The sequence below is a fragment of the Xyrauchen texanus genome, chromosome 13, assembly GCF_025860055.1.
Source record: "Xyrauchen texanus isolate HMW12.3.18 chromosome 13, RBS_HiC_50CHRs, whole genome shotgun sequence".
NCBI classification, from domain to species: domain Eukaryota; kingdom Metazoa; phylum Chordata; class Actinopteri; order Cypriniformes; family Catostomidae; genus Xyrauchen; species Xyrauchen texanus.
In genome coordinates, this window is record NC_068288.1 from 8,585,643 (window position 1) to 8,600,387 (window position 14,745).

Sequence of the window (14,745 nt, forward strand, 5' to 3'; positions counted from 1 at the left end):
CAAATTAGTCAAACTGAAATCAGATTTTTAGCAAGTAAATGCACTCAATGACACAATATTTACACTCTTCGGGTTACTCTTATCTTAACAAGATCTGGACTGTCTGTTCAGCTGACTCATCTTTTCTTTTTCATTTGAGTTTATCTTTTATTTATCTTATCTTTCACCTTTTATGCAGGTTTCACAGATTACGCTGAATATTGTTTATACATAAACACTAACCACACCTTCCATGTTAAACACACCATTATAATGTAGATAGTTATCTTAATTATGAAGACCAGGACAATATTCCCAGAAACACAATATCAAATTTTAATATCAAGACATCCTGTCCAAACAAGATCAGAACTTGCACGGGTACAAATTAGTAATCTTTAGAAAAACAGTTTCAGATAGTTACATTTTTATTCTCATTTAACTCTTTCCGTAAATCCAAAAATGATAGCCCTGGTGAATAAGATGTCAGATTCAGTAAATGAATACATTGGGAATACACTCTGGGAATGAGAAACTGCTGATGAGGTAAAACCATGTAGTTTTACCAGTTTTAAGAAGTTATATGAAAATAAAGGACACCTCCCCAACCCCCACCACAACTAAAATGACATTTTTCTATTGACCAGAAACTTCTCAGAAGTTCATGTACCTCTCTCAATAGAGATTTTCAACTGATAGTTTCCCTTTTTTTCTGTTCTTCAGTCTTAAGCTGGCAGCATGAGGAAGCGAACGGTTGTGATGTATGTAGAGATTGGTTGTTTTGTGTCCTGTTTGTGTGGCTGGGTTTTGATTTGTTCCACTCTGGCCACTGATTATTGGATTGTGTCAGAAAGCAGCAACGTCGTTCTTGAAGCCGGCGAATACTATTCAAATATCTGGAAGGACTGTGTCTCAGACAGTACAGGAGTATCTGACTGTAAATACTACCCCTCTATGATGGACCTGTCTGGTAAGGAGAAAATATGTTGAGAAAGAGACATTGTGTCATAATTATGGGCATTTAGATGTGACCCAGCGATTGATTTTTGTATGTAGATAACCCTTTTTTTCTTTGAGACCACACAGCTAGGACATTCAAGGCTTTACAAAGATACCAAATGTTAGGGAGTTATAAAAAAATTAAAAATTAGAAATTATTAAAAATTAGCAGCTAAAACCAGCCGCCGGTGTGGATTTAATTTTATGGGTAAAAGGTAAAATATTCTTTAATGATCAAATTTGGAGAAATATGTATGTTAATTTATGTAAATGGAGGATTGAAAATGAAAGGATGCATAAGATATGTTTTTTTATGTTTCGAAAAAGATATGTTTTGACATTTTATGATGCAGCCACGACTCCACATGCCAAAGTGTCCTTGGGCAAGACACTGAACCCCAAGTTGCTCAAAATGGCAGGCTAGCACCTTGCATGGCTGCTCTGCTGCCATTGGTGTGTGTGTGTGTGTGTGTGTGTGTGTGTGTGTGTGTGTGTGAGCATGTATTTATCACTTTGTGGGGACCAAATGTCCCCATAAGGATAGTAAAACCCGAAATTTTTGACCTTGTGGGGACATTTTGTTGGTCCCCATGAGGAAAACAGCTTATAAATCATACTAAATTATGTTTTTGAAAATGTAAAAATGCAGAAAGTTTTCTGTGAGGGTTAGGTTTAGGGTAGGGTTAGGTTTAGGGATAGAATATAAAGTTTGTACAGTATAAAAACCATTATGTCTATGGAAAGTCCCCATAAAACATGGAAACACTAACATGTGTGTGTGTGTGTGTGTGTGTGTGTGTGTGTGTGTGTGTGTGTGTGTGTGTGTGTGTGTGTGAGCGTGTATTTATCACTTTGTGGGGACCAAATGTCCCCATAAGGATAGTAAAACCCGAAATTTTTGACCTTGTGGGGACATTTTGTTGGTCCCCATGAGGAAAACAGCTTATAAATCATACTAAATTATGTTTTTGAAAATGTAAAAATGCAGAACGTTTTCTGTGATGGTTAGGTTTAGGGTAGGGTTAGGTTTAGGGATAGAATATAAAGTTTGTACAGTATAAAAACCATTATGTCTATGGAAAGTCCCCATAAAACATGGAAACACTACATGAGTGTGTGTGTGTGTGTGTGTGTGTGTGTGTGTGTGTGTGTGTGTGTGTGTGTGTGTGTGTGTGTGTGAGCGTGTATTTATCACTTTGTGGGGACCAAATGTCCCCATAAGGATAGTAAAACCCGAAATTTTTGACCTTGTGGGGACATTTTGTCAGTCCCCATGAGGAAAACAGCTTATAAATCATACTAAATTATGTTTTTTGAAAATGTAAAAATGCAGAAAGTTTTCTGTGAGGGTTAGGTTTAGGGGTAGGGTTAGGTTTAGGGGATAGAATATAAAGTTTGTACAGTATAAAAACCATTATGTCTATGGAAAGTCCCCATAAAACATGGAAACACAACATGTGTGTGTGTGTGTGTGTGTGTGTGTGTGTGTGTGTGTGTGTGTGTGTGTGTGTGTGTGTGTGTGTGTGTGTGTGTGTGTGTGTGTGAATGGGTGATTGGTACACAGTGTAAAGCGCTTTGGTAACCTCTAAGGTTAAAAAACTGCTATATAAGTGCAGACCATTTATTTACATTGAAAAAAAAAATTATTCCTTCAGCAAATATTGTTCATTAAAATAAACAGATTTTTAGTGAAAACGTAATGTTGTCAGCTTTCATTAATTAAATGCTATATTTGTGACAAAATATATTGATATTTTGCTGTCCTCATAATAATAAAGAAACTTTACTATTTATTTTGAGTGAAGTGACAATAATCTGAAGTTTAGTAAAACCAGCCTAATTTTTTAAGAGTCCATGGGAAGCCACGTGATGCAGACTGTGATTGATTTTCAAGCAAGCACATATGGGGCTGGCTGCCATTTTGGAGGACAACACAAAGTTTTGCCAAATATTTCAAAGGTAAAAGTACTTTGTTTTTTTTTTGTTAGTTTTTTGCTATCAATTTTCTGTGTGTACAAGTTTCTATTCACTTAAAGAATTTACGTTACACTTAGTTTGCAAATCTACAGTATATTAAACATTTGTCTGCATGAGGCTAATAAGATACATCTTCACAGTAAAACAAACACAAAGGAGCCCACGCATTTTTTCACCAGGCAGATACTTCTCATCTTCAACCGCTGCTTTCACTCACACAGCAGCTGCAACCCTCGCGTCACAGAAACTCAGCACACAACAGGTAATTCCAGCACGTTAATCTCTTTTCTACACCAATTTTAAATGTTTATTGCAAACTTAAAATTGTACATCTTGAAACCAGCTAACATTTTCTGTGTTGATTTATATTCAGATTCATTAATTGCCATTTTTAATGCTAAATGTATTTTTTTTGTCTGAGCGTTCAGGTAATGCTTTTAAACCGTGTGCGTCAATAAAAAAAAAAAGTTACTCCGAGGTCCTTGGAGGACAAAAATGTCTGCGTCAAAAAACTGCATATTAATATTATTTTCCACTTTCAATGGGTTAATTTTTTTAACCAACATAAGTCCTAATTATAACTACCAAATATTCATTCATTTTCAAGATTTTAAACCTTTAAATGCCAGTTTGTTTACATAATGCCACTGTTGTATTTGTTCCATAGACTAAACATGAGAAACATGGCTCCATCTGGTGGAAAATATATAAAAGACAAAATTTGATGTCAGGGCTCTGGAATAAAAGCATAATATCATAGAATTCATTATTTTATGCTTTAATGGCACTGGGATCAAACATAGCAGTTTTAATGGGTTTCAATGAGGACAATTTTGTCCTGAAGGTCTTGTGTGTAACTATTTTGTGTACTCAGTGAATTGCAGATGTATTATAGGACGTTGTCATTGACAATAATTCACATTCTGCATGTGGTGCTTACAACATGCTTTCTCATTGTCGGACTGTGGCGAGAATTCCCATGGATTTTTCACCGGAGAGACAGTTAATCTTCAACCGCTGCTCCGACGTCACTCATGCAGCAGAAACTCAGCAGGCAACAGGTGACTGACTCCGAGTCAAGGTTTTCAAGGCAAAAATAAAAAAGGTAGGAAACACTTTTGGATAACATTGTTCATATTTATATAGCACAATTTTACCATATCAGCTGACATTTATATAAATGTATGCCTTTAGTAAAGTGGTTGAATAGCTGTGTGTTTGAAACAAAAATTCTCTCATCATTTACTAGATAGATAGATTTATATCTCCTGCAGAACACAAAGGAAGGTTTTTAGAAGAATATCTCGGCTCTGTTGGTCCATACAATGCAAGTGAATGGTGACCAGAACTTTGAAGCTCCAAAAAAAGGATATAAAAGGTATAAACGTAATCCATATGACTTCAGTAGTTAAATCAAAGTCTTTCTAGCAAGTCAGTCCAATGTCGGCTATCTTTGGAATGCTCTCAGGAGACCATTTCCAGTCATGACACTACAGCTCCTATCTACTTGAATGGGAAAAGACCGAAACCTCTAAAACAGTTGATCAAAATGACAATCAAAGAATATATTTCAAATCAGCAGTAAAGTCTGACAACAAATCTTAAATTGTGCTTCTTTACCAACATTTTCCCCATCTGTGGATCAGGAAGAACGAAAGTTGCCTTTAACACACTAGATGTATTTATTGATTGTCCTCAAAATGAGTTGGGATTCTGTCAAAACATGGGTCAGTGCACTAACTTTATTGGTTACTTTATGCTCTTCACAATAGCTACCCATTGAAGCTGATGCCATTTTTTTTCCTTTTCTTTTGGAGTTCACACAGTAAGTGTTGTTGAATCTTGATCATGGCAAGGCCAGGACAAATTTAAGATCTTTTGAATGAAGTTTATTTTATATATACACAAACTGTGTTACAGTATATGTTCGGACAGTTGTACCATGCCTGTGTGTAAGACTGCAGTCTGTTAAAATGCTTTTTTAAATTATTTTGATTTACTGAAATTCTTTAAATCATTGCACAGCCCACTTTTTGTTATGTTTTATGTTTATCGTCATGATTCTGTTACTATTTTTGTATTTGAGAACATTATTCTGATTCTGGGATAGCAGGAATATCTAAGTGTGATTGTAAATTTGTAATGAAAAGGCATGTTTTACAGTGTTATTCAGCTGGTCTTTGTCAATGTTGAAGGTTGACAATAAAAACCTTTTGATATTCATCAGTTGTCTGTTATTTTTTTCTGGTCATTTTATTTTAAAGTTAATTCAAAATAAATGTACAGAACCTAGAATTTGAAGCTGCTAATAGCACTTAAAATTGAGCCAAATAGAGCTTAAAATGCATAGTTGGGTAAACCCAGACTCTTTAAGAGTAAAAAAAAAAAAAACCTGTATTACCTGGCATGACACAGTAAATGTTTGCAGGGAAGCTCATTAATGCATGGCCAACTAAGGTTTTTTAGGTAACGTTGCTTTAAATTTGTTGTGGAATTTGCTTAAAAAGTGTGTTGCAAAAATGATGCACTATATTTTGAAGCAAATTCAGCCCATTATACTTTGAGAGTGTATGCTAAAATATATTAAATTAATTCACATTCGTCTACATCCCATATCCCATAATGGCAAAGCAAAAACCAGATTTTCATAACTTGCAAATGTATTCAAAACAAAAAAACTGAAATATCACATTGACATAATATTATAAATATTATTGACATTATTATTGAGACCCTTAACTGAGAACTCCGTTGAAGCACCTTTGGCAGCAATTACAGCCTCAAGCCATTTTTGGTATGATACGACAAGCTGTGCACACCTGGATTTGAGGATTTTCTGCCATTCTTTTCTGCAGATCCTCTCAAGCTCTGTCAGGTTAGATGGGGACTGTCGGTGGACAGACATTTTCAGGTCTCTCCAGAGACGTACGATTGGGTTCAATCCGGGCTCTGTCTGGACCACTCAAGAACATTCAACGAGTTGTCCCTAAGCCACACTTGCGTCGTCTTGGCTGTGCTTATGGTCATTGTCCTGTTGGAAGGTGAACCTTCGACCCAATCTGAGGTCCTGAGCACTCTGGACCAGGTTCTCAAAAAGGATATCTTTGTATTTTGTGCTGTTCAGCTTTCCTTCAACCCTGACCAGTCCCTGTCGCTGGAAAAAAAAAAAAACACAGCATTATGCCACCACCACAATGCTTCACCGTTGGGATGGTATTGCACAGGTGATGAGCAGGGTCTAGTTTCCTCCAGACGTGACATTTGGAATTGAGGGCAAACAGTTCAATCTTCGTTTCATCAAACCAGAGAATTTTGTTTCTCATGGTCTGAGAGTCCTTTAGGTGCCATAAAGGCCAGCTTGGTGAAGTGTTTCAGTGATGGTTGTCCTTCTGCAAGTTTCTCCCATCTCCACACACGATCTCTGGAACTCAACCAGAGTGACCATCGGGTTCTTGGTCACCTCTTGCTCAGTTCGGACAGGCGGCCAGCTATAGGAAGAGTCTTGGTTGTTCCAAACTTGTTTCATTTAAGAATTATGGAGGCCAATGTTCTCTTGGGAAACTTCAATGCAGCCAAATATTTTTGTAGCTTCCCCAGATCTGTGCCACGACACAATCGTGTCTCTGAGATCTCCAGGCAGTTACTTTGGCCTCATGGTTTGGTTTTTGCTCTGATATGCATTTTCAGCTGTGAGACCTTATATAGACAGGTGTGCGCCTTTCCAAATCATGTCCAATCAATTGAATTTGCTACAAGTGGACTCCAATCAAAGTGTAGAAACATCTCGAAGATGATCCAGAGAAACGGGATGCACCTGAGCTAAATTTCAAGTGTCATAGCAAAGGGTCTAAATACTTATCAATGTGATATTTCAGTTTTTTCTTTTTAATAAATTTGCAATTTTATCAAAAATTGTTTTTTGCTTTGTCATTATGAGTTAAAGTTATAGATGTTGTTAATATTTGTCATAAGTTCATATTTCTGTACCAAAGTGCTTACTAATACTTTTTGATTTGACTCCTTACTTTAAATGTAAACACTGCTAATCCATTTGTATAATAGTGTGTACTGTATGCACAAATACATGATATGAACACCTTTTATAAACATATTTCAGTAGAGCAGTATTGCAGAGTATGTGATAAAGAAAACAGGTTGAAACCTACAACTTGAAAAACCATAATTATTAGCTGAAGGTCTTTTCTTGATTTTCCAAACAACTTGGTCCTTAAGTCCTTTACTGTGGACATCAAATAAAATATTAATAAAATTTTGAAAATACATTTCTATATGTTTCTTATGGTACACTATTGATTTAGATGAAAACAATTATAAAACATTTCTGCTAGGTCTCATGAGGATATTGCAAGATTAGTAAAAGCATTTCTCTCTGGTTCTTCTAGTCTTCCTCCATGTGAGCAGAGCTCTGGCTGTCATCTCTGTAATTTTAGGCTTCTGGGGGGCTGTGCTTGCCCTCATTGGGATGAAGTGTACCAAAATCGGAGGCTCTGAGCTTGCTAATGCCAGGGTGATATTTGTGGCAGCACTGACGTACATGGCATCTGGTAGAAACATTTCTTCATTAGCATTTTCAAAGTATAAATTGAGTGATCAAAAAACTGATGTATTGTCTGTTTTGCAGGGTTCTGTGGTATGACAGTGTACTCCATGTGGGGAAATAAAGCACGCACAGACTTTTTGGATCCATATTACTTAGGATTCAAGTATGTAACTATGATGTCTTTCATGATGGTCACACGTATCTAATTTACAAAGGATCAGTGATTGTCCATTTTAAGTGTAATCTAATGTGTGATATGACCACTTTGAAATATATAACTTATGTTTCTCAGATTTGAGCTCGGCGCAGCTCTGTTCATCGGTTGGGGAGGTTCATGTCTGGTTATAAGTGGGAGTGCAGTTATGTGCTATTTCTCTGGACGAGAGTCATTCCCCCAAAGGTGTGGCCTGTCTCACTGGATAGATTAAACAGAAACAAGCCAAATAATGTGGTTCTTTTATATCTTTTTTTTTTTTTTGTCTTTCAGGCTCACTAAGAAACCCAGAAGACCACCAACCTACATGACAGCACGTACCAGACAGACAAACATGATGCCAGGCTCGTCCAGACCCATGACAGTCATCATGCCACCTTTATACCAACCAAACGGAGAGAGTAGGGGAAGTACATACAGTTATGGTCAGACAGGAATACAAGGAAGTCAATCTTCAAGAACTGTAAGGCCCACTCGGCCCCCTATTGACTCAGCTGTGTAACAAAGTTAAAAGAAACTAATTGTTTTTAAAAACCTAAATAAAAATGGGGGGACCACAAATTAAAATTATAAGGCAATCAATTCCAAATGCAACATGCCTTTTCCTTGTACCTCACTACTAATGTACATGAATCTTATATCTACAGGTTTCTCTTATAAAGTCTTTGTCTTATAAACATGAACACTGTCAATATCAGACTTATCTAGACAAGTAATGAAAAGCTGTTTTTGTATGGTTGTATATTTTTTGTATAGGTTGTATAGCCATCTGAACCAAGTTATTATGGAGAGTATTATTTACATGTTTAATAATTTTTTAACAGAATTTAGGATTTCTATACAAATGCACAATGATGACTAAGACTTTATAAATATTACAGCTTCACGTTCTGTTAAAGCATGATTTTTTGTAAAGCTGCTTTAATGTGTGTTGTGAAACGTTCTATACAAATAAAAATGACTTGACTTTATTATCTTTAGTGGATAGTTAAAATAAGCTGTAATTTTATTTTATTGCCATTTTACATGTATTCATTTTAGTTTCATGTCTCTTGTATCACTTTTTTGGTTTCTTCTCATATAAAATAATTTTAACTGAAATTAAGATTTCCAGTTATGTCCATTTATGATGTATTTATTTGGTAAGTATCTGTGTAATAACAGGGATTTAGCTGGTATAAAATAAACCACTTTAGGGTGTTAAAAGGCCTAAAAAAACTCTTAACCCATCAAACCCCTCATGTACACTAAAAAAGATATTTACACATTACAATTTCATAACATAATTCCATAAAATTGAAATTAGTATTCTTCAGTATATATTTTTTTGAATAAATATTTAAGATTTGTTATTAATATATATTCTTTAATCTTTACACAATTCAATTTTATGGAATTTTGTTATGAAATTGAGTTGCACAAATAAAGATAAATTATGTGATAGCTTCATTTGCACAAACAGAAACATATGTTTTTCTTTCCCATAAGGACAATTGAACCATTTGGTCTGAAAGCTACATTAAATTGGCATATCATATTTTAATAGCTAAGAAAATAAAAAAAGATGCATCAAAAGTTTTAACAGAAGAGATTTTCTTCAGTCAACGAAAAATTAAGCCACCAATGTCCATTAGATACCACTGGATGGCGCTACTCAACAAGAAACAATCGATGACCCTTTGTCGTTCTTTCAATATGTGGCGTTTTTTAAAGGTTTTCCTGACTGTTTAAACGCAAAATTGCTTTTAAAAGTGTATGTTAAAGCCTTCGAATGTATATCTGAGGAAAATCATAAGTAATGTTACTTGTATATTACTAGTCATCAGTGGCGGCTGCTGGTCTTTCAAAGAGGGGAAGCTCATTTTCGGCCTACATTATAAACTCATTTAAAAGTAAATTCTGCCCTACGTTCCTTTTCGAGAAAATGCACTGTGACTCTGTTGTACCAACTAGGCGTCTTTTCCAGTGACTTCACCAGTGTCTTCTCAATGGCCAGCAGAGCTAGGCTGCTTAAACGACCTTGGCCCATTGTGTTACGGGTGTAAGACTTGAGACGCTTTAAACAGGAGAAGCTCCTTTCTACACCTGCAGATGTAGCTCCAATGTTTGCCTCTCAACAGTTTGTAAAGCTGAGGCATTGCACTGTCCAACTCCATGTCTTTGAGGAACACCAAGTAATCACACAGCTTTCCCCTGTTACCCTGCAAGTCCTGATCTGAATACAGGACTTGAAGTTCAGACCTCAGTCTCCCTGAATCAAAGTGATGGCCATAACTTTTCAGGACACTTTGGAAGGCCTCCTCTGGAAATTCTTGTCTCATGTCATCACATTTCCCTGGATTGACTAATTCTAAGAAGAGCATACTTTCCAAATTTGAAAAACGTTGAGGAATCTGCTCCAAGATGTTATCAAGGATGGCCATGTAGAGATTTCTGTAGTGCTCTTGGGGATCCTGCAATTGGGTCAGACGGCGCTTTCTCATGGGCTCATCTCGTGGGTCTGATGTGAGATCTGCTGTTTTGGCATAAACAGCTTGGAAAGCCCCCTCTGACCTTTTCTCTTTGACAAATGCAAGAAGAGATTCAATTCTTTTCTTGCAGTAAAAACATCCATCGCCCTCTGCTGGACAACATCAAAGACCACATCAGTCTCAGTGAAGATTTGTTCATATGTGTACAACATGAACACAAACTCAAAATCCTCCAGTTTCCTCAGAAAGCCTTTGGCACAATCCAGTGTATCATCATCAATTGTCGTGTCTGCAATAATGTTTTCAAATGTCTGCAGGAGGCCATCATAATTGTTTGCCACAGTGCTCACTATCCGTGATGTGAAATTCCATCGAGTAGGAGCGTTTCTGGGCAACCTAGAACAGCCTGCAGACTCCAGAAAAGACGTCCTCTTTGTGGATTTTGAAAAAAATGTGCCAAACCCAGAGAGTGATGCAAAAAAATTCTGCACTCAGGCAAGCATTTAGCCCCCTGTGACAGCACCAGATTCAGTCTGTGTGCATAGCAATGCACAAACATTGCACTTGGGGCTATTGCTTTCACTTTGGCCTGCGGACCATTGAGTGCTGAAGCCATGACAGCAGCCCCATCATAGGTCTGTGCCACAAGCTTATCCTTAAAATTGTAGGCCTGTATGTTCTCATTTAAAACATCAAAAACGGACTGAGCATCTCAGCCCTCCAGAAACATCAAAAATCCAATAAAGCGCTCCTGAATTTTACCTGCACTATCCACATAGCGTAACAATGACAGAGAGTTGGGCACGGCAGGATATATCAGTTGTTTCATCCACCTGCCATCCAAAAAGGGAGCATCCTGAATTTCATCTCTGATCTGATCAGAAATGGTGGCTGCAAGAGCAGAGATCAAGTCATTTTGAATAGTATGGGACATACCAGAAAACACAGTTGAGGACTCTAATTGTGTGGACATTACAGAGTCATATTTAGATAATGTTTCTGTGAACTCCCTGTAATTTCCCTTGTTGGATGATTCACTACTCTCATCATGTCCCCTAAATGACAGCTCCTGTCGGCCAAGCAAGGATGTTACATCAATAAGGCGGTTTAGGAAGGCCCTGTTTTGTTTGACTGTTTCATTATGTTTAGTCACTTGAATGCGAGCACCTTCATTGATTGCATGCTCAACCCTGATCCTGCCCATGCAACTTAATCTTGCACATGCACTCACATGTTCATTGCACATGCACTCACATGTTCCCTGTCAAAGTTAGACAGATCTCCAAACCCCACTTTTGACCAAACAACACATCCGTGAGATGGTTTCATCAAGAGGCATGGCCAGCAGTACATTTTATTTGTCACAGCACTTCCAGTCAGCCAGCTAACTTTGTCATACCAGGAGAGCTGAAAAGACCTGTTATTTTTCCCTATTTTTTGCACTAAATCAATCTTAGGTGTTGATCTGCCCTGCTGTTTAATTCAAATTTTTTCCTCGTAAGGAAGACTTTCAAATGGCTTCGCCAAAATCAGGTCGACAATATTAGCACCGTCTGCCATCGTACGCAGTTTCACCCGTCACGACGCTAGCCTAGCCTACTGTATGAATGAATGAACGAACGAACGAACGAACGAACGAACGAACGCTCTAAAACAAAAATATATTAAACTTGGTAAAACTGAAACAAGGAATGTGGTGTATAATTGTGTGAAATGTATTATGCAAATTGACTAGCAATTTTGCCAAACAAATATAAAGAAATAGGTTGCAGCAGTTTGTCTTTCGACTACACTTGAGAAATCCACGATGGGACTGAGCGCAAAATAGCTTCAGTGACTTCTTATAGTACAGATTCGCTGTCAATCAAAAGGAGATGCAGTCTTTCGACAGATCCTCCAATCATCACGCTGAAGCCCGGAGTCCGGGCCAGCCCACTCCTCATTCACCCCCAGAGACGCTGAGCGTCCGTGGGCGGGACATAATCGCAGCATTTATCCAATGACCGTCTATTTTCGGAACACTGAAAAAAACTGTTCAGAGCAGCCCCATTGAAGTCAATGGACGCTCGGCTTCAACGGGGAAATGTACTGACGCTACGGGAATGTATGAGAAGTAAATCGAGTCAGCCGACCTGCTATATGTAATGTAGCTGATTCTGAACGAACTCGTCTTCAAGATGAACGTGTTCTAACGCATTTTTAGTCAATAAATTGTTTACACAATAGTACATATTTGACCATTATTTTTTTGACATTATAGGGGAAGCTGAGCTTCCCTTACAGTCTTAAAGAAATCCCCACTGCTAGTCATAGATTGCAAAGATTCAAACGGGAACGGAAGACCGTTTACAAACACATCAATATGTCCTTATAGTTGTGAATGAAGGTTATAATTAATTAGGTCTGCGTAAGTTACAACTTAGCCTAGTTGTGGCGTAAATGGGCACGAAGTCACAATGTACGCACTGTTAAATATCTGAGCGTTGCACCATTAAACTTGGGTAGAATAAAAAATACTGTAAATTTACGGCCAAATTACTACAGCAACTTATTATGATTCTTAAATACAGTAGTTTGCTGTTAAGTGTAGGCTCTCTGTGAAGTGACTAGTTTTACAGTAAATAGCTGTTCTATGCAAGGCATTATGGGAAAATTAACATTTAAAATCGTGATATCATCTTGGTGAAAGCTATAGTGACATTTTGAAACATATATACACTCACCTAAAGGATTATTAGGAACACCTGTTCAATTTCTCATTAATGCAATTATCTAATCAACCAATCACATGGCAGTTGCTTCAATGCATTTAGGGGTGTGGTCCTGGTCAAGACAATCTCCTGAACTCCAAACTGAATGTCAGAATGGGAAAGAAAGGTGATTTAAGCAATTTTGAGCGTGGCATGGTTGTTGGTGCCAGACGGGCCGGTCTGAGTATTTCACAATCTGCTCAGTTACTGGGATTTTCACGCACAACCATTTCTAGGGTTTACAAAGAATGGTGTGAAAAGGGAAAAACATCCAGTATGCAGCAGTCCTGTGGGCGAAAATGCCTTGTTGATGCTAGAGGTCAGAGGAGAATGGGCCGACTGATTCAAGCTGATAGAAGAGCAACTTTGCCTGAAATAACCACTCGTTACAACCGAGGTATGCAGCAAAGCATTTGTGAAGCCACAACACGCACAACCTTGAGGAGGATGGGCTACAACAGCAGAAGACCCCACCGGGTACCACTCATCTCCACTACAAATAGGAAAAAGAGGCTACAATTTGCAAGAGCTCACCAAAATTGGACAGTTGAAGACTGGAAAAATGTTGCCTGGTCTGATGAGTCTCGATTTCTGTTGAGACATTCAGATGGTAGAGTCAGAATTTGGCGTAAACAGAATGAGAACATGGATCCATCATGCCTTGTTACCACTGTGCAGGCTGGTGGTGGTGGTGTAATTGTGTGGTGGATGTTTTCTTGGCACACTTTATGCCCCTTAGTGCCAACTGGGCATCGTTTAAATGCCACGGCCTACCTGAGCATTGTTTCTGACCATGTCCATCCCTTTATGGCCACCATGTACCCATCCTCTGATGGCTACTTCCAGCAGGATAATGCACCATGTCACAAAGCTCGAATCATTTCAAATTGGTTTCTAGAACATGACAATGAGTTCACTGTACTAAAATGGCCCCCACAGTCACCAGATCTCAACCCAATAGAGCATCTTTGGGATGTGGTGGAACGGGAGCTTTGTGCCCTGGATGTGCATCCCACAAATCTCCATCAACTGCAAGATGCTATCCTATCAATATGGGCCAACATTTCTAAAGAATGCTTTCAGCACCTTGTTGAATCAATGCCACGTAGAATTAAGGCAGTTCTGAAGGCGAAAGGGGGTCAAACACAGTATTAGTATGGTGTTCCTAATAATCCTTTAGGTGAGTGTATGTATATCATGATGCTTCTGACCAACTCCTCTGTTTTTATCATCTCACAACTGCCTTCACTTGTCTGTCTAATGAGAAGTCAAAAAAAAAAAAAAAACAACCTTTGAAGCAATTTACATGTTAAATGTACAGTTTGGCCAGGATTGAAAAGTGTATTTTTTATGATAAAAACAAAAAACAACAACAATAACATGTACACAGTAGAATAAGAGCATAGCACTGCATTGTGGGTTATAATGGTGAAATACCCATAATTTAACAAAAACTTGTACAAAAGTTTTTATTAGAAGACTTAATAGAAGTCTTAGTTTAATTAGTGTTGTAGTTTTGTTTGAAGTCACCATTATGGTGATTAGTGTGCTCTTAATCTGGCACCTCAGACCTTTATTATTATATTATGTACTTCAAGCCAGTCAATTTGTGTTTAAGTAAAACAAGAGTTGATGCACTGTGCTAGTTGGACGAAAAAATCTAAAGTCAGACTGAATATCTGATCCTACCTGTCAAATGGCACTAAATAGTGATGCATCACACATAAAAACTTAAAAGCAAAAACAGTAAACATCCATCCATCCATCCATCTTCAACCGCTTATCCGAAGTCGG

At 37.7% G+C, this 14,745-nt stretch overlaps 1 protein-coding gene across 1 annotated transcript; it reads left to right on the plus strand.

Moving 5' to 3' along the window:
* The first annotated feature begins 717 nt into the window (after nucleotides 1-717).
* On the plus strand, nucleotides 718-8,669 carry LOC127653672 (claudin-10-like). The gene is made up of 5 exons (XM_052140441.1): nucleotides 718-949; nucleotides 7,359-7,520; nucleotides 7,598-7,679; nucleotides 7,809-7,916; nucleotides 8,004-8,669. The coding sequence occupies exons 1-5, from the start codon at nucleotides 718-720 to the stop codon at nucleotides 8,230-8,232; spliced, it is 813 nt and encodes a 270-aa protein (XP_051996401.1). The 3' UTR covers nucleotides 8,233-8,669.
* The last annotated feature ends 6,076 nt before the right edge of the window (nucleotides 8,670-14,745 follow it).

Excerpts from the sequence above, each read along its gene's own strand:
- LOC127653672 (XM_052140441.1), top strand. The coding sequence starts at position 718 with ATGAGGAAGCGAACGGTTGTGATGTATGTAGAGATTGGTTGTTTTGTG. Across the intron at positions 7,521-7,597 it reads ACTGACGTACATGGCATCTG|GGTTCTGTGGTATGACAGTG; the intron begins GTAGAAACATTT and ends TCTGTTTTGCAG. Across the intron at positions 7,680-7,808 it reads CCATATTACTTAGGATTCAA|ATTTGAGCTCGGCGCAGCTC; the intron begins GTATGTAACTAT and ends TATGTTTCTCAG.